At 34.8% G+C, this 20,551-nt stretch overlaps 1 protein-coding gene across 1 annotated transcript; it reads left to right on the top strand.

Annotated features, from left to right (window-relative positions):
- Positions 1 to 4,893: 4,893 nt before the first annotated feature.
- LOC132184137 (2-oxoglutarate and iron-dependent oxygenase domain-containing protein CP2) lies at positions 4,894 to 18,583 on the top strand. Its single transcript, XM_059597650.1, has 9 exons — positions 4,894 to 5,461; positions 6,678 to 6,725; positions 7,189 to 7,365; positions 7,466 to 7,616; positions 7,720 to 7,806; positions 9,040 to 9,164; positions 11,406 to 11,524; positions 13,130 to 13,241; positions 18,220 to 18,583. The coding sequence occupies exons 1-9, from the start codon at positions 5,147 to 5,149 to the stop codon at positions 18,253 to 18,255; spliced, it is 1,170 nt and encodes a 389-aa protein (XP_059453633.1). The 5' UTR covers positions 4,894 to 5,146; the 3' UTR covers positions 18,256 to 18,583.
- Positions 18,584 to 20,551: the final 1,968 nt, after the last annotated feature.

Here is a 20,551-nt window from a genome sequence, read left to right as displayed (position 1 = left end):
ATAAAATGGCTATTCAAAACTCGTTTTTATCTAGTTTAACTAAACCATTTTTAAATGTATCTACATCCGATTAGCTATATTTCTATCTATTCTATCAAAATATTATTAAAAGTGAGAAAAGTTTTGGGAAAAAGAGAACATGAAGAGAAAAAGTATGAAAAGATTTGGGAAAAAGAGAAAACATGTGAGAAAAACAATGAAAAATAAAATAGCTTCATTGAAAAATGCTGCTACATTTAGCTTTTTTTTAACTCTTCCAATCAAATATCTATTTTACTTTTTTTTTTTTTTTTTTTGGCTAATCCAATGTAGAGGTGTTTTAAACATTTGAAGAGCTATTTTAGATAAAAGTAACATTTGACTCTTCCATTGAGAATGTTCTTATATATAATAATATAAATATATGTATTATATATTTTATATTAATAATAATTAGAATATAACATCCAAAACGACGCCGTTTTGACCGTGTATGACTGTATGTATGTGAAATATAATGTGGTATGTGATATTTTTGGCCAGGTCTTATTCAAAAACATTGCCTAGCCCAAAAAATAGCATGTTCTTTTCAACTTTTTGTGAACACTTTGGCCCAAAACGTTTAAAATAAGCCAACAAAAAATAGGTCCAGTAATGGCCCAAAACACTTAAAAAGCCCAAAGGCTCATATAAAAAAAAACGGTTATGGAACCACCGCTTATGGTTTGAATAACCACTAACCGCCAATTATAAAATAACCGCTAACTACCTAGGTGGTTGCGGTTGCAGTTATTAAAAATCGATAACTACCCAAGGCGGATGTGGACCGTAACCGCCTGTTCAGCCCTACAAACGTCCATTGTAGTAAATAATATGTATCACAAATATCATATATGATAGATACGATCGAATCATGCTATTTAATAAATTATTATATGATTGTTATATAATTAAAATGATATAACAGTCATAATTAATTTTTAGATTTTTTTTTTTTTTTTTTAACGGCTAAACTAATTGCTTATTGTCACAACTACATTATCAAATTATATGGCAATAATATAACAATCTAATCCATTACATTACTCAAAGTTCTTGTTTAAATAAATAATTCAAACAAACCAGAATAACACCCGAATGAATAAAAGTAAAAAATAATCCATATACTCCTATTCTTTTTTTCTTTTTCTTTTTTTGACATGTTCGCATAAGGGGAATAAAAGGGGAAGGTGATTTGAAGTAGTAACTTTTGCTTCATAAGGCGTGATCCTTAGCCGATTGAGTTACTTCTTAGAAACCATAAACTTGCATTATTGGATTGACATCTCATGCAATTTGAACACTTGCTTAATTTGTTGTTAGGTTGTAGTGATTGCTTCTCAGGTATGAGAGAGTGAGAAAGTTTTCCCCACTATTGAGGTTGTGTTGCCTTATAGCACCGTGAATGAACTCCCTAAAATCCACTTTTAGTCAAAGTTCTGTTAAGTTTTACAAAAAGCAAGCTCTATCAAGTTTTCTATTCCTCTCTTTATTTTAGGCTTGTCAAACCTCTTCCCACATTTGAAGAACAAAATCTTTTCTCTACTCTATTTTTTTTGTTTTTATATTTTCCATCACACTTTCTCTCTCTCTCACCTTTATGGGTTTGTAGCTTTGTGTGATTATTTTAAGAATAAAAAATGAATGAAAATGGAATAAAAATTATATTTAAATGGAATATAGTAAAATTTAGAAAGTAAAACTAGAAAAAGTGAGTTTTTAAGCCAAATTTTAGCTAAATAAGAGATCATTGAGAATGCTCTTATATGACGAGTGATTCTTGGGCTTAGACGATGCTTAGGGGCTAAGTGACATCATCTACTCATATTGGACAATGATCGATGTGATAGGTAGGCGGAGGGAAAACAAGTTTTTTCAAAAATACTAATTTTTATTAAAACAAGCTTTTTGAGTGTTAAACACATTTTTAGCCTCTTCAAACGCACACTCAACATATGCCATTAGTTACTAGGTAAAATGGAGAGGATATTTTTCTCTTTTTATAAGTGATTCTAGGGAAGCTTCAAATTAACTAATTATTTTATGGTCATAGCGCGGAGTTGACTAACGCTTTTCTCCAGGCCATTATGAGACCGCAGTGTTACACATTATGAGACTTGTGGCATAGTTCTAGCTACCTATCCTTCATTATTGATTAGTGTTGCATGATCGTATGCTTACCAATTACTTGATGAGTCTTAATATAGGACCATGGCCGTTCATCAGTCAATTACCCAATATTATTTAGTCTGGAGTTCATGACTGTACAATGATCGATCAATTGCCCAATATAATTTGATTTGGGGATACATGATCAGTTTCCCAATCTATTATAGGGTATATGACCAATTTTCCATTGCAATATAATACTGAGTATATGGCCGCATGCTAGTCAATTGCTCAGTCTAATTGGGGTGCATGGCTGCGCACTTGGCCAATTGCCCAATGTATTATACGGTTCACGATCATATACTGATCAAATTTTCCAATGTAATATATTATACGATACATGGACATGTATTGATTAATTGTCCGGTATAATTTTCCTTGGGGTACAAGATCTTATGCTTGAGTAATTGCTCAATATAATACAAGCCGAAATTGTTGGCAACACTGCTTAGCGAGCCTAATTGCAAGTTTATTGATCATAATAGGCCATGAATTCACCGTGATTGGCTCATTTGAAGGGGTTGTGTCCATCAAAATGGCCCTTTGATGGTACATTGTTGATCCCTTATGCTTTCACAAAATGCGGTTCAATAGAGTCCATTCGTTCATATAATGCCCCAAAAAATTGATTAATTGTAATTAATTCCCTGGTTCACCTCCTAGCCTAATTCGATAAGGAATAAGACTCAAGGATCATGCACTCTCCAAGGAGAGCTTACAATGAAAAATCGTATCTCCATTACCAACAATTTTAGAGCATAGAGCCCTGATAACGTAATTGTAGCATCCTCATAGTTAAACCAATCAACTTTGATTAAGTGTTACAGGTGCTTTTTCCCATACCAATTAACGGATATCTGACTGGTGGTGTTGCCCTAAGGTCATCTAACTAACCAGAGAATGAATGTGCGGAAATAGAAATGAATAATCTAAAACAGTTTATCACGTGATCTTAAATAACATTGCGAACCATCATTATAGACTTAGATGCTTAGAGTTTCCAAATAGACATTTCTAACTTTAACAATTAGCCACTAACTAAGCAAACTTAACATTGTAAGTTGTTTCCTCGACATTTTCACCGTAGCAAATTTGTCACTACATCTTGTTAATCTACAAAACACCAAAATATTCAATAGGTGGAATAAGGTAATTACGTAAGTCTACTACTTAGTATATATACCAATATGAATCTAACCAATGTAATGAGTTTAAGTAAAAATTCATAACCTTTGAATACTAAACATGGGTATTTCGTAAAAGTACCGGTTGCTTACATTATTATACCGTTTAGGTAAAACAAAGTTTATTGTAGTATAATGGCATAATACCAATAACATGTCACATATATTTTAATGCAATATATATATATATATATATATATATATATATATATATATATATAAAATCACATACTTAAATATTAATCATAACTTTCTTTTGAATGTTTTATTCAAGCTTTAACCTCATTTTTTTTAGGGTTACCATTGTCTCAAAGGACCCGTAGTATAATACCAATACCTCGAATATTAGTCGCATATTGTCTTCTACTAGTAGACCGACTTAGTCCAACATTGGGTAATCTACGCAACTAGCATCATTAGCCTTTCAATTTCAAGGGTCTATTCCACGTCCCAAACGAGTCCTTAATGATTTTAACCTTCTCTTACTTTGGTCTAAATACATCTTGTCGTTGAATGGAAACATTCCTATTTGTTCATTTCCCTCCCCTCCTTTGTTATCTTCCCTTCTAATGATCTTAAACCTCATGAACTCGACACATTCTTCTCTCTCTTGTATCGTTTCCTTCTTGTATTGATTTTCCCAAAAATCCCTCTTGTTTATGTTGTGCAAAACATTTAGAGACCTGCTACTTAATCCACTTGGGTCCTTCTAAATAGATATTAATTAAGTCTTAAATATTTGAAAAAATGTTTTCTTGTAATCTTTCTCTCATCCTCCCATTTTGAAAATCGAATCTTTATGATCCCCGGACTTAATTAAGATCTATTTTTACTTCAATCGTTTTGGTACTTTTTTTTAGGCAATGTTAAGAAAAATAGGTAAGGGGAGACATAACACTAAGGTTCCGTTTGTTTCAATGTAAACTCATTTTTTTGGAATTTTTTTTTTTTTTAGGTGTTTGGTGTGACAAAAAATAAATAGTCGACGAAAAATATTTTCAGTTTGACCGAAAAAGCTTCTATAATTTCCAGAAAATATTGTCAATTTTAAAAATCTATAAACAATTTTCTGAATTTGAGCATCTCATTCTCAAATCGACATACCCAGCCGAGACGTCTCCGGGACCCCGCTAAGACCACATCGGGACACCACGCGGAACTAACCATGACTCGACCGAGAACCAGCCAAGACCTAATCAAGACCTAGGTGGGGCCTAACCGGGACCTCGCTAGGACCCAATCAGCACCTCATCGGGACCTACCAAAACCGGGTCAGAACCCAACCAAAACACCACTAGAGCTTGGTCGGGACCTCGCATGGACTCAATGAGGACCCGGTAAGACATCGCCAAGACTCGATCGAGACTCTGTTTGGACCCAGTCGTGACTCGCGGGACTCAGCCAGGTCACCGCTAGAACCCAATCGAATCATTTTTGTAATTTAAAGTTTAATATAATTAAATGAAAAAAGTATATATATATATATATATATATATATATATATATAGGAGATATAAAAACCTCGAGCGTCTAGTGTTGCTCTCTTTGTTTTCCCGTTAGCCGAGTCTGCCCTAAAAAATAACAACCCTAAAATGACAATAAAGAAATGCAAGAACTTCAAACCATGCCAAACCCTAATGGCAACAGGATGAACCCCATCATTCACGTCCTCAGCAAGTTAGCAACAGAAACACCCTAATTCCCTTTAAATCTTCCAAATGCTCCGCAAAAAATATCACCATTAGCGCTTGAATTTTCCGTTTTAATCTTGGATCATGTCGCTCCCCGCTGACCGCCGGGAAGGGCCGTCACCAGTGCCAGGGGGAGGAAACGACGTCTCGACGGGTGACGCTGGCCGGCCGGCGACGGTGGCTCAGGTGGTGGCGGCGAGCCAGAGGCTGAGGTTGAACCCAAACAAGGACCACAAACCTGAGAGCTATGAGGACCTGCAACTGGACTTCAGCCCCTCGATTTTCAGTTCCTTGGAGCCGTACTTGCCCCCGATCATGCTCGGAGTGCCCCGAGACGACAAGGTCAAGTTCATGAGGGAGATTCTGCACAAGTACTTGCCCATCGGAGAGCGCAACAGAGTATGTTTCTGAGAGCAATTTTCTTTCTTGTTTACACTCATTTTTGCTTTTGTTTTGTTTTGTTTTGTTTTGTTTTTTTTTTTTTTTTCAATTTTGGTGGTCTATTTGGTTTCTGAGAACTTGTGGGGGAAAGCAACGGAAAGTGGTATTTTTCTTTTCGGTTGTGCTTCTCTTGAGGATTTTTCGGAAGCCAAATGGGGTTTGTAATTGAAGGGCGTAATGCATTTTAGCAAAATCTAGGGTTTTGTTAGGGCTGAGGATGGTTCCAACGGGCAAGTGATTTACATCTGAAATGACGAAAATGCCCTCGGGCACTTCCGAGGATGATTCAGAGGGTGGTACAAACCTCCAAGTTCACAACTGAACAATCTACTTCAAAGCTGCCTTTTACATCTTCATGCAGGCTATTTATACATTCTTCTACAACTAACAGCTTCTAACTAACATCCCAACTAACTAACTAAATTATAATAGAAGTAACAGAGTTGATCCTTAACAGAATAGCTAACCACATTTCGGTTGCTTTCTGCAATACAATCAATACTAATTAAGTAAGATAACCAGCTGATCTTCAAGTATCTTCAATCCTTGCACTGCCACGTGGATCCTTGTGCAGCTGCCACCTCATTCTTCTTTGCATGGCACGTTACAGTCAGTCACTACTGGGATATTAGAATACTCATTTGCTTTGGTTTTGGAGTTTGTTAATTACCACCTTGGTGCTTATGGAGTCTTTCCATCTGAAAGGGTTGAGAGAAACTTGCTTAATTTTAGTTCTGGCTGTTACTAAATTTGTGTGCATGTAGACATGCTAATATGTGTCATTGAATTAATGCTGCTTTTTATTTATACAAATGAAGTCGTGGTGCCATAAATGAGTTTTAAATAGTTGCAAACATCAATAAAATCATTCCCACCTATTGTTCCCTGGGAAGCGAGTTTGTTCATTGCATTCAGGTTTTCTAAATTTTCTCTTGGATGAAGGGTAAATTGTTTAAATGCAACTTTGACCTTGTTTACTGAACATTGAAAGCTGCTGCATTCATGTTCTTTGTGCATTTATTTTCTTTTGCTGTGAAAGATTATGTAACTGTTTGATGAGACTTGACCAAAAAAAAAGAAGAATTCTTTGCCTGATATTAGATTATCTCAACCCTCAGCAAAAGCCATATGATGTTTATTTTCTTTTTTCTTCTTTTGTCGTGTTGTGTATCAGGTTCAGAAACATAGGGAATACAGGCAGAAGATAATATCAAATTATCAGGTATCAAGCACAGCTCTCTTGTACTTATTCATTTATTTTTGTGACTTAATGGTAACTCTCAATTGTTTTGTCCAATCTTAAGAACTATTGGGAGTGAAAGATTTGCGATTCTTTTTCAATTTGAAGTTTTCTGCTACAGAATAGATCTATGAGTGATTAACAATGATCACTTGTTATACTTTCCAGATAAATTGTCTCTCATGCATATAAGAATTTGCCGTAAAGTATCTTCTCTAGCATATTTATTTGTTGGCGTAGTATTCTCCTGGGTGTATACTTATCAAAAAAAAAAAAAAAAGTATTCTCCTGGGTGTATATGGCTTTCAAAAGAGTGAAGCTGGAAGTGTCCGTGTTTAGAATATGCTGTGATAAAATGATAACTTGGTGCAAAATTTCCCTTGCACTCCTTGTGTTATCTGTTTGATGGAATCAACACTTACTGCTGCTGTACCTACCTGTGCAGCCTTTACATAGAGAGTTATACACAATGCACCCGACAACGTTCTTTGTTCCGTCATTTCTAAAAGCAATCAGTGATAATTCGGAGGAAAGCTTTAGAAGTATAATGTCTGAACCCTCACCTGGTGTTTTTACATTTGAAATGCTTCAGCCACATTTCTGTGAATTATTGTTAGCTGAGGTATTGTCTATCGCTTTTCTTGGTCATTTGCTATGGTATATTTAACATCTCCTCGTTCTATTGTTTTCATACACTTTTATGTTGTATTTTGACTATCTAGGTGGAGAACTTCGAAAAGTGGGTTAATGAAGCAAAATTTCGAATCATGCGACCAAATACGATGAATAAGTATGGTGCTGTTCTCGATGATTTTGGTCTAGAAACCATGCTTGACAAGCTTATGGAGGGTTTTATTCGTCCTATATCTAAGGGTGATACATGTTTGCTCATAGTGAAGATGCCTATTTCATTAATTCACTAGAAGATAGCAACAGTGAAATGTGGCTAACACTTTCTTAAACTTAATCAATGCAGTGTTCTTTCCTGAAGTTGGTGGATCAACTCTGGATTCTCATCATGGATTTGTTGTTGAATATGGCAGAGATAGGGATGTTGACTTAGGTAGGTGCTTTAATGATGCATTCCTCTTGACATTAACACTTCTGCAGGTGCATGTTGTCACCAGTTTTTATTGCCTCAAGTAATTTGTGCAATAGCTTACAGACCGTATTACTGGACTCTTAACCATAGCTTTAACAATTGGTCTAGTTTAATGCTGGCATGTGGATGCCTTCTTATTTCTTGAGCAACTATGGTACCCTTCATTTGTAGATGACGTCTTTAGGATGTTAATAGATTCGTCTATATATATATATTTTCCAGTGGATATTACATTATGCTTTTTGTTTTTCCTTTCTAATTTGATGATAGGACAAACAGCTTTGGATGAACTTCAATTTTAATGATGTATATACCTATGTAGTCGTTGCAGAAAATTCAATAACGGTTTGATGTTTTCTTTGCACCTTTCTTCACCAAAATGGTTGAATTGATAACTTTCTTGGCTGAAAATTTCAAATGATCAAAGTAATGTGTGACTTGAGAACTTACAAAACTTATCCTTTGTCCCAAAATAGGTTAACATGGATATGACTAGAAGAGCTTTTGGTTTGGGCTCAGTAATTGGCTTAACAAGGCTTTTTTAAGCCCATGGAGTTTGTAGTGGATTGCCACTAAAATCTCAGGCTCCGATGTTCATTTTTTTGGAAGTTGAGTAATTTATCACCTTGCCCCTTGAGTACCAAAGGAGATATATGGAGAATTGCCTATACTTTTCTTGTTGGAAAGCTTTGTTTTTGAGGACTTTGGGACTTGGTTGAGAATATCAGTATATTTGCAAAATTATTTTGGGGCTGTTGATAAAAACAAAGACTTATGATAACATTAAACTCCAAGCTCTGGAATGTAGATCCAAGAAATTGATATCGAAATGCTCATTAAACTCCAAGGCCTCTGAAATTTAAATCCAAGAAATTGATATAGAAATGCTCCATTAACATATTGTGTTTAATGCAAGATTGATTTTCTGACAATAAAAAATGGAAATTTGTAGAAGACTGAGATATCTAGTTGATGATAATTCCTACAGTTCTCTAATGTTTCTACTGAGGTTTCAAACTCTGTACTGATGTTGGTTGTACATGAATCATCCTTGACTAAATTATCAGTGTGCTTCAGAAATAGTAATTCAACAGTACCATAATAGTATATCAGACAGGATTGACTTGTTTTTCATTGATTTCATTTTCTGTCGAAACTAATGTAATCTAATTTTAAATAATTTTATATTTGTAGGTTTTCATGTGGATGACTCAGAGGTAACTTTAAATGTGTGCTTGGGTAAGCAATTTGGTGGAGGAGAATTGTTTTTTCGTGGCACGCGATGTGATAAACATGTAAATACAGGAAGTCAGCCAGAGGTATGTTAGCCTTTTATAATGGAATAGTATCAATAAGTTTGTTGTAAGGCAGAGATAACACTCTAGTTTTTTTAATTTATCAATTTTAGGGCAAAAGGTTCTCTTTTTTGTCCTTACAGCTAGACTGTGCATTGGTTCCGACTATAGTTCCATATATTGGTATACCATAACCATGAGACAGATTCTTAAAATACATATTGAATTTGGGTCATAGAGACAATTTCAATAGTCAAATTAAACCAATATCCTTTTCAAAAAAAATGTTTTAAGGGTATTTTTTTAAGCTCTAGTTTCTTTGTCAAATGTTTTCTGCAGTACTTCATTTACTGAAATCCTTCTTGTATGCATTGATGTGCTTTTGTACCATGTGCCAGCCATGAGTTGTTGATTAGTCCAATTAAGCCCACATTGTCTTCTGTTTTCTAATTCCATCTGCACAAGTAGGTTATGCGCTTACCCTCTTGACTTATGCAAGACCTTTGTTATGTTTCTCTTTGAATTCTAACACAAAAAATCTTATTGATCCAGTCTTTCAATTTCAATTAAATTTTTTTTTGATTAGTAATCCAATTTCATGAAGAAGCGCAGAGTGGTGCGACCCATGTACATGGGAAGTATACAAGAGAAATACCAAATTAAGGAAAAGAAGAATACATTTAAAGAAATTATAAGAAATTAGAGAAACAAGAGCAATTGTAGGCACCCATCCAAACATAAAGAGATTTGAGCATAATGGCTTTTAGTTTTGTCACTGTCCTCTCACAAGCTTTGAAGTTTCAAGCATTATTTTCTCTCCAACATCAGATTATCTTGGTTAGAGCAAAAGCTGTTTGTTAAAAGTTAGGGCATTTGTTCATTTTAACAGTTGGTGGAGAAATGTTAAGAAAAAGCATTTTGTTTGGAGGTATCACTTCAAGAAATTGGGACAATATTATTTTTAAAAATATTTGAACTAAATTTGCATTTCCATGTATATCTGAACAAAATTAGTCTAAGGTGTTTGACATTTAAAGTTTCATGATTTTAAGAGTTATACTTTCTTGTGTACCTAGAGGCGCATTGCGCTTTTTTTGATATATACAATATTACTTATAAAAAAAAAGGAGTTTTTCGAAGCTTGAGCTTCTTTCTGAGATATGCAATTCAGGAACTACAACTTGAATGTTGAACTTTGTTCTCAAAAGCAGGTTTGGGTGTACTCGTAGGATATACAATCAACATGTAGTTTGCGATGTTCCAATGGTTTACATACTATTTTTCTTTTTTAGTTTTCTGCGTCACTCCTAAGTCTTAACAAGGATGAACACACCCTAGTCTATTTTTCTCCTCCCTCCAGAGGACATCTGGCAAGGCATTCAACTAAGGTGCCTTGGTGATGGTTCTAAAAGGTTTTTTTGTTTTTTTGTTTTTTTCATATGCGGCTTTGTTCTTGTTCCTGTTGGATTTGTTTCTCCTTTATTTTTTGTTCACTTTGGGCCTCTCTTTATTGTCATTCTTTAAAACAATCTTTTGATAATACATGATAAGCGTTATGAGTACAGATGTAAATTATAAAAAAAATTCTATATGGTTTGACTATAGATAATCGCTGTCAAACTAATTACTAGTCATTGCTTGAAAATTACATAATGTTGCTTACAAAATATACCAATCAAGGAAAAGGGGATTAAAGAAAGATGTTGGAAATTTCTCGTGAGGCATTGTACTTTTGGTAATTAAAAGGGATGATATCATCTTTGTACTTTTGGCATTTGAAAGTTGCCATGTTTTCTGTACCATGAGGTCTCCTGGTGCAGACACCTTTGGAAACCTAGCTTGCATGTCATTGGAACATATAGTAGCAACAATGGTTTCCTAGGAATAGTTTTTGGTAAACAAACAACTTCAATATAGCGAAAACAGAATTTGTCTTCTAGTAATTATTACTATTTGTTTGTATCAGAGTGTATTATTGTATTGTACCTTTTGTGTCAAGTATCGTGGCAGCTCGTAGAAATTAAAAAAAAGAAAAAAAAAGAAAAAGAATTGAGGTGTTTTAATTTTGTAATTCATGCTTTGTCTCTAGTGAATTTCATTTGTGTAGACTTCATCATGAGATAAATATGTTTTATCTCTTTTTATTCTTCCTTTATGCTTAGGGGCGCCTTCTCTTTTTATAAAATTTCGCTGATTAACTATAAAAAAAAATGTTTTATGTACTACTTTTAAAGTATTTTGATGGATTATGATATTCAAAAGCAGGAGATCTTTGATTATTCCCATGTCTCGGGGCGAGCTGTGCTTCATCGTGGTCGTCACCGCCATGGTGCACGAGCCACAACCTCTGGTCATCGTATCAACCTGCTTCTGTGGTGCAGAAGGTGCTTTCTAGTCATTTTACTTTTATAACTGGTTATGATCTTTGATAAAGTTCTGGTCAATTCTAACTTCAGAACTATAAATAAGAGAATCCACCTTTCAATTTATGTAGTGTGATCAGTTGGTTTTAATTTATATATTCTAGTACTAGATTACAATGTTTATGACAACTTTAACAAGATTTAATTTGTGACATGACCATTTAGTATTCTCTAAATTTTTTCTTCATTTGTGACTCCTACTTTTAGACCAGGGATATGTCAAAAAGGCCCCTAGCCATATATTTGATTCAGATATAGTTTTTAACATGCTCTTTTTTGGGTTTAAATTAATGAATTTTATTTGGGAGAAGTCTCTTAAAAGGCACATGTTGGAAGTATTAGCCTATTGGTATCATGCTACTAGTTCTTTTATGCTTTTCGTTATACTTCTACTGATTTCCCACAAGTATAACCAAATATTGGAGCCTTTTATTCTCAAACTAATCACCAGTTCCTTGTATCTTTTACAAAAATTTATCCTAATTTCCTAAATCCTAGAATCTCCACTTGACATCCTACATCACATGGGAGGGGTGGCTTCAATACCGTCTGACCTTTTAGGATTCGTTTGGTTCTCAGAATGCGTATTCCATTAGGAAAGAGAATAGAATAGAATAGAATAACTATTCATATTCCTTAGTTTGGTAATAACACACATACCCTAATTGGAATTTAATCAAAATTACGAAAAAATCCAATGCTATTTTTTTTTCAACTCATATTAAAAAAATAATAATAATAAAAAAAAGAAAATAAAGTGGGTTGCCTCTGGGGTGGCCGCAGCCACCCCTGATAAGCAACAGGGGTGGCTGCGTCCACCCCAGAGGACCCATGGGGGTGGCCGCGACCACCCCCGACGCCCTCAGGGGTGGCCGGCCACCCCTGAAGCAAATCAAAATGAAACGGGGGTGCTGTGGCCACCCCAAGCATCTTTTGTGGGTGGCCGACCACCCATTGGTTTTTATTTTTTTAAAGTTTAAAATAAAATAAAAAATAATCTTTGTGTTTTTTGAAAATGTATTCCATAGAGGAATAGCTATTCCTTTGTGTGTGGGATTAGTTATTCTCAGGGGAATAACTATTCCCAGGAATAGATCCTTACCAAACAAGAGAATGTCTATTCCATAAGAATAACCATTTCATTCCCAGGGTTTATTTCGCAAACCAAACGAGGCCTTAGCATTTGTGCGCGAAGTGAGCACTCTCAAGATTCAACCCACATACTTGTTATTGGTAGCACTATAGCTTTTTACCATTGCACCGACAATGGCCCGTTTGAGATTCCTTTGCATTTTTGTCGCATATATTGTGACTTTGTTGCTTCCTAAATGACTCCAAATTAGAAGACACTTTATGCCCTTTCTCTTGAAAGTGATACTTGACCTAAATTTTGGTTTTGCACCTATTTGTATGCAGGTTTCTTTAGTAAATCTTTACTTGTACTGTTATGGAGTAGAAATATTAGATACTGTCCAGATCTTCTTCCTTCTTCAAATATGATTTGTCTTGAGATTGTGATCGAGGACTAATTGCATCTATTTGCTCAAATTGCATATCTCTATGCAGTTCGGTCTTTAGAGAGATGAAGAAGTATCAAAAAGATTTCGCTAGCTGGTGTGGGGAATGCTTTCGTGAAAAGAAAGAGAGGCAACGCTTGTCGATTGCTACTACCAAATCGGTAATTTATATATAATTGCATTATTAATTACAAATTGTGTTTGGTGAATAACTGTTAGCACATGCACTCACTAAGATGATGCCTAAGCACTCTTAACACACTTAAATTTTTAGGTTGGTTATAAAATTCACAAAATAGTTATTGCGACTAGTAGGAGAAGAAACTTTTATTTTTTTAACTGAGGTTAAATAAAACATCTAAAGGTAGCTGTCTCATGTGGTGCCCTTATGTCTGTTGTTGTATTCGTGGAGGGAAATTCTAGAACTTTTGATGGCATTGAGATGACACTAACCTGTTGAAATTTCTGTTTTTGAGATTGCTTTTTGAGTAGATGAGGGCCTCTAATTGTTTATCATCTTCTCTTTTGGATTATAAGATATTTTGTAATCAGCAACCACACAAAAGAAGGAACAAAAACACATTTTACCTTCAATCTCTCATTCCTTTTCTAGCAACACAATTTGGAGGTCGAGATGGTTTCTCGTTGATTGGTCATTTCAAGAGGGTCCTCTTCGAAACGAAGTTCTTCGAGTTCGTGTTTGAGGAGGTTTTGGGTTTATAGGTTTTATGAAAGAAGTAGAGGTTTTGTGCTTTTAGTCTCCATGAAGTTAGTGTGATTTGGTTGTTGGCTACCATGGAGGCTCTGCTTCAAGCAAAAGGCTTGAAGGAAGTTGTGAAATCAACCAGGGTGGGTTCTAAAGCCTTCATCACCTAGCGTTGTTCGAATAAATATGGATGATTTTTGGTTGTCATAGATTATGGAGGTGGCAATTGAAGGGGCTTTGTGGTCATATCAGAATGTTTGTTTCAATATAAAATGTTTTTTTTTTTTCGTTGGAAAATGGGAGAAATCATTTTTTAGGAAAATGTTTTCTGCTGAAAACATTTTTCGGTGTTTGGCATGTACGGAAAGTCACAAATATTATTTATATTTTTGTTCAAATTATATTAACCTATAAAAATAATTTTTTATTCACAACATAAAAATATTAGTATAAAATAATTAAAACAATAAACCTAAAAATTTGAGTTTTGGCAGTGGTCCGATGATGGTCCGGCGGTGGTCTAGAGGTGGTTTTTTGGAAGCCTAGTGGTTTGAGAAGGAGAATCTCAAACTCGGAAAATGACTTACAAAATTTAAAAACGAAAAGTATTTTTTGAAACTGAAGAAGCTTTTTTGGTCAAATTGAAAATATATTTGGTCGCACCAAGCATTGGAAAATACGGAAAATATTTTATGCCGAAGCAATTGGAGCCTAAGGGAACCCTATTTTTGTTTCTCCTTTGATGAATATTTATCATGATTTTCTTGTTCTTTTTGCTCTTAGCTAGGTGGTGCTCTTGTATACTTCTTGTATACCTAGAAGCGCCTCATGTTTTTAATGATATTTTGATTACTGATAAAAAAAAAAATGAGGTTGTTTGTTGTATATGCTGAGATGTGGTTTTGGGGAGGAATGATGTAATTGGATAGTTCTGTATTTCTTCGGTGCATTTTTCTATATAGATGAACGGCATCCATGGCATTTTTCAATATCCTTGTGACCTAAGACAGGGGGGCCCTTTGTCTCTTTTCCCGTTTGTCATCATTATAGAGGCTTTAAGTAATATGATCTCTACTATAATGAATGAGGGTTTTTTTATCAGGCTTTTTTGTGGGGCCTAGGAATGTTGGTGGGCTTAAACATCTCTCATCTTCTGTTTGTGAGTGACACTTTGATATTCTGTGGGGGCAAAACAAGATCACTTTCGGTATTTGCGTTGCTTGTTCTTATGTTTCAAAGCTGCCTCAGGTTGGAAGATTAATTTGCCTAAATCAAATTAGTCCATGTTGGCAATGTTGATAATGTAGAAGGTTTGGCTCATATTCTTGGATTCAGGGCTTCTTCCCTTTGAAATATCTAGGTCTTTTGTTGGCAGCTTCTTTTAAAGCCAAATCTATTTAGGATTGCGCTATTAGGAAGATAGAGCGTCGTTTGGCAGGTTTGAAGTAGATGTACTTGTCTTCTAAGGGTGGTAGGATTTCTTTGATTAAGAGCTCCTTGTCTAATTTGCTACATATTTCATGCTCTTTTCCCCCTTATTGGCGTTACAATTGCATAGAGAAGTAATAGTGGGATTTCTTGTGGGGTGGTATTGGTGAAGAGTTCTAATTTCACTCGGTAAGGTTGTCCAATGTTTGTTCTCTAATTTCGGAGGAGAGTTTGGAGCTTTGAAATTTACTTCTGTTCAACCGAGCTCTTTTGGGAAAGAGGTTATGAAGTTATGCTTATGAGAGAGACCTTGTGGAGATTGGTACTAGATTTAAATATAGCAATTCCGTTGGGTTAATGGTTCCAAGATTAAATTTTAGCATGATGTGTGGTGTGGGGATCAAACCCTTAAGGTAGTTTTTCTAGAGATATTAAGGTTTCATTTGGTTCGCAGAATGTCTAGTCTATTGGAAAATGAATAGCTATTACTAGGAATAGAAGAGTGTGGAATAGAATAGTTATTCCTATTCCTTAGTTTGGTAACAACACATGCAAAAATTGGAATTGAATCAAAATTACGAAAAACTCCATTTTTGTTTCAAACTCATATTAAAAAAAAAAAAAAAAAAAAAAAAAAAAAAAAAAAAAAAAAAAAAAAAAAAAAAAACCTGAAATAAAAGCGGCTGGGGGTGGCTGCAGCCACCTCGATGAGCAACGGGGGTGGCCTCTGCCACCCAATAAGTCGCTTGTTGAGGTGGGTAGTTTGATAGTCTTCAAAGTGAAGCAGTTTGGAAGATGATTTCGTGTGCGCTTAATATTGTGTATTTGGAGAGAAAGAAATGATCGAAATTATAAAGATAGTAAGAGGATATTGATGGAATTAAAGGCATTTTTCTTCGAAAACCTTTTACCATTGGATGACTGCCTATGATTGTTTCCTTATTCCTAGTTTTCGTTGCCTTTATCTTTTATCTTTTTTTGGTTAGTTGTTTCTCTTGTATGCTTCATGTGTACTTGGGTTGCACTCTTATACATTTTAATGAACTTCACTTATAAAAAAAGAAGATATTTTGTAGTTTTAGGCATCTCTTTTTACCCATGAATTGGACAATGCCATTTATAGCTTTTAATGTGAATTCACTTAAAAAAAAAAAAAAAAAAAAACATTTTTATAGTTATTCTCCAAAACGGCTAACCTGAAAGCGCTCCTAAGAAGATAAAGATTCTAAGCCCTGAAAAATGAGGTGAAGCCCATTGGACATTAAGGAAACTTCCACCATTCCTGCCCAGCCTCTCACCATCGCAATCTTCTTGATGCCGCTTCAACTTTTTTACAACGTAAGGCTCCATTTGAAATGTGAAAAAAGCTAGGGGACACAAAATTAAAGTCAGTGCATTGCTTAGGAAATTGTGTTTCTTTTTCTTGAGTTCTTTCTTTCTGAAATCTGACTTGATAAGAAGTGATAACATTCTTACTTCCCAAGAAGAAAAGACAGGAGATATATATGAGAGTGAAGTTTAAAATAGGTGTAGTGGACTTATTAGTCTATGGGAATTCAGAATTTTCAAGAAATTGTGACGAAATTGAGGAAAACTAACAATATGGAAGCCCCCCTTCATCCCCCCTATACTCTGCTTTATTAAATTTGAAATTTTGGGAAATTTGACGAGCAATTTTCACCGCAAAGATGGGGAAAAACCTTCCTATATAGTGGATTTATTAGTCTATTAGTTCGCATTTGAAGGTTTTTGTATTGGTTTTTGTTTCAACACTTCAGCTAAATAGTATTATTTCCACAGCAGTCATGGGACACTATTACTTTATAATAAAGCTGCCTTCTTTTATATTAGTGCACATGTATATGGAGGATCCGGCTTAGGTGCGGTGGTTTAAAACTACTGCACCATGCTGTAGCCCAAAACGATGAGTCATTTTGGGCAATAAACGAATAGTTTTTTTTAAAGTAAAAGAAAAAGAAAAAGAAAAATATTAAAAAATTAAAACTACTAAAAAAATAAAAGAAAAAAAAAAAAAAAAAATCAAAGGGGTGGAGCCACCCCTTGGCCAAATTGGGGACCACCCCATTTTGGCCAAAATGGGGTAGTCCGGCCACCCCCAAAAGGCCAACAGAAAATAAAAAATAATAAAAAGGTTTGGGTTTTGGGGTGGCCGGACCACCCCAAGGACAATCGTTCCCAGACCACCGACCTTCGAAGAAACGCAGCGGTTCTCGCCTTTCTTTGCCTTCTCCTTCATTCAAAACCACCAAAGCTCTCTCCTCCTCTTGGTCTTTCTTCAAACGTATCTTCTCCTCCAATCCTTTCTAATCTCTATTTAAGAAGAATATTGAAATAAAGCTTAGGTGTATTTCTAAAGCTCTGTAGCTATTTGATTGAGATTTTTCCTTTGTTCTCACCCTCCAATCAGTCATGGCAGTGGCAGAAAAACAAACTGAAGCCCACCCGGATCTTGAGAACTCAATCCCCTGGCCATGCAAATTCGACGACCACATCCGCATGAGTCCCACTAAGAAAATCCTCCTAATTCTCTTTGCCGTTGTCATTGCCGGCTTTATCGTCTTGTACAGCTTCAGCCCCTCCAACCTCAAGATCCATGTCACCGACGCATCTCTCGTGCAGTTCAATCTCACCACCAACAATGCGCAGCTCAACATCCGCATCAGAAACCCCAACAAAAGGATTGGATTATACTACGACACCATTCCCAGACTGGCCATGCCCTTTGATTTTTCTTTTTCTTTTATTTTTTTTAATAGTTTTATTTTTTAAATTATTGATTTTTTTAATATTAAATGATTTTTTTATTATTTCTTTTAAAAACCTATTTTTTTATTGCCCAAAACGACCCCAAACTGGGTCATTTTGGGCTACAGCAAGGTGCGGTAGTTTTGAACTACCGCACCTAAGCCGGATCCGTATATGGAATACCTGATGATGCATGTTGAAGTATCAAATGGATATTTATTTGAGTTGATCTTCTGCAGGAGTTGCTTAGGAAGGAAGGCGAATCCACAACATGAGCTGCTGCAGTTATAACCTAATACTGGTTGATTGTTGAAATTGTGTAGCTCTCTAATTCTAGTTTAGACTCCATAGCATTCATGTTGGTGAAACTTGCAGTCAGTCTACCCCCCTTTTGTTTTTTGTTATGACTTCATCTTAACTCAGAGTGGGTGTATGTACAGAGTATGTGAAGGAAATGGAATTTCTGTGTAGAAGCATGCAAGAAATTTTTGTAAAAATTTCATGTGTTCGTCTAATCCCTTGAGGTCTAAAGACTGTTTAATTAGATGAATCTAGGATGTTTCAAACCACAATATCATAGTTAATAATAATAATAAAAATAATAATAATCGACTTGTCATGATTATCCTGTCAACTGAGAATGTATCCTTCCCTTTTATTTTATTTTTCCTTTTTTAGAGATGTTTATCTCACAGGTACAACTATTTTGCAACTTTTTTTTTAACTTTTGACAGTGTTAACATGCTATTGTAGATACATCACCCACAAAGAAACAAGTGTTCAGTCATAAAACATGAAGCACAAAGCTGTGGTAAACACCAATGAAAATACTTTTCTTGAGACTTTTCAGTTTTCTGCTTTATTTGAAATACTCAAAACTGAACTAGTTACTAGCTCTTTCTACTATGATGATCAAAACATTTAAACTACATATCGTACAAATAATGTACTGGCAAATAATAATAATAAGCAACATACTTAAAATAAAACCATTATTTGCAATTTAAATATGAATGTAACAACATTCTTGCATTATGGGCTTTAATCTTTCTTAAAGCGTTTTATTTGGTAAAAGTTTTATTTTTAAGCTTTTGTCAAAATTGTCTTTTGATCATTTTTAGGCCTTTTAGACCCTGAAAAGTGCTTTCAATTTTTTTTTGTCAAATTGATACTTTTTTTTTTTTCTAACGAATTTTTTGAGTGTTAAACACATTTTAAGTTTCTGAAACACACACCGAAACGGGCCTTACTTGTCTTAATGTTTTTTTTACCCATTTATTACACATCTATTATTGAAATAGGGTGATTTTTCTCATGATTGAGCACCTGATCAACATTATGGGAAAACTCGGTCACACCTTGATTGCTCACTAGATCTTCACCACATGTGACCCCACAATCGTGACCGTATATGAGAGATTGTTGCCATCGTATGGATCATGGTCGTCCTAATTCTCTGACTCAGTACCTGCATAAACATCTTTGTGATTGTGGACGAATTGGTAGTTTTATGGACTACCAATTCGTTCATAAAACTACCAAAGACGCGTGTGCTCCTAAAGATTTCTAAAATCCTTCAAAAACACTATTAAGTCCACGATTATCCCCTCATAGAGTCATAGTTCACTTTTCGTCTCCCAAATGGCTTTTTTCGTCCCTCAAAGGACAGGGTTTTTTTTTTTTTTTTTTTTTTTTTAAATCAAATAATCAAAGGACAGGTTGATGTCTACCCTAAGCCATATTCTTTCTTAGTTTATGATAAATGTGGTTTTTCACTGTACATTATGTGAATATATTTGGAAGTCAAATGTATAACAATAAAACTACATTTTTATTTTTATTTTTATTTATTTTTATTTTTTTCACACTACTCATACTGCACGTCATGTGCAATGTAACAAGAAATGAGTAATAAGGCTCTTTTTATTTTTATTTTTTTTTATATATGCATAGTAGTAACAATGCTTTTGAATATAAAAAGATTAATTAAGAGAATAAACATTCTCTTTCACTGCACAAGTTTTATTGTAAAAAAAAAAAAAAAAAAAAAAAATAATAATAATAATAATAATAGTTCTTAAAAGAGAATCACAAAAAAGCTGTCAATCCGAGAAAAAAAAAAATAAAAAATAAAGATGAACAGAGAGAAAGAAGGACGGTGTGCCTCCTGCACTGACAAACAATCTAGCACATCCTAGCCTTTGATGACCGACCCGTTCAGACACCAGCCAATCAACCACCATGGTTACTCTATATGAAATAAGTTTCTCTCATCAAATGTGTGCTTGTTTGCAAGTAGTCATATGAAAAAGTAGTCTCTACGAATTTGTTTGGAAAAAACTTTTATGTTTTTATTTTGTTATTTTCTTCCATTTGATTTAGGTTCACCCCCTATCAAAAAATTTATGATTCTGCCCTTAGACAGAATTTAGTTAAATGAATTAGACTTTTTAACCGTGACACAACCCATTTATATAAGCGGATGACACGATATGACCCGTTTGATATACATGTCGTGTTAATTGACCTGATCAGAGTAACCCGTTTATTAAATAGGTTGTGTTAGGACGG

The sequence above is a fragment of the Corylus avellana genome, chromosome ca6 (genome assembly GCF_901000735.1).
Source record: "Corylus avellana chromosome ca6, CavTom2PMs-1.0".
Lineage (NCBI taxonomy): Eukaryota > Viridiplantae > Streptophyta > Magnoliopsida > Fagales > Betulaceae > Corylus > Corylus avellana.
Note: the sequence above shows the minus strand (reverse complement) of the source record. Positions and strands in the feature narration are given on the sequence as shown.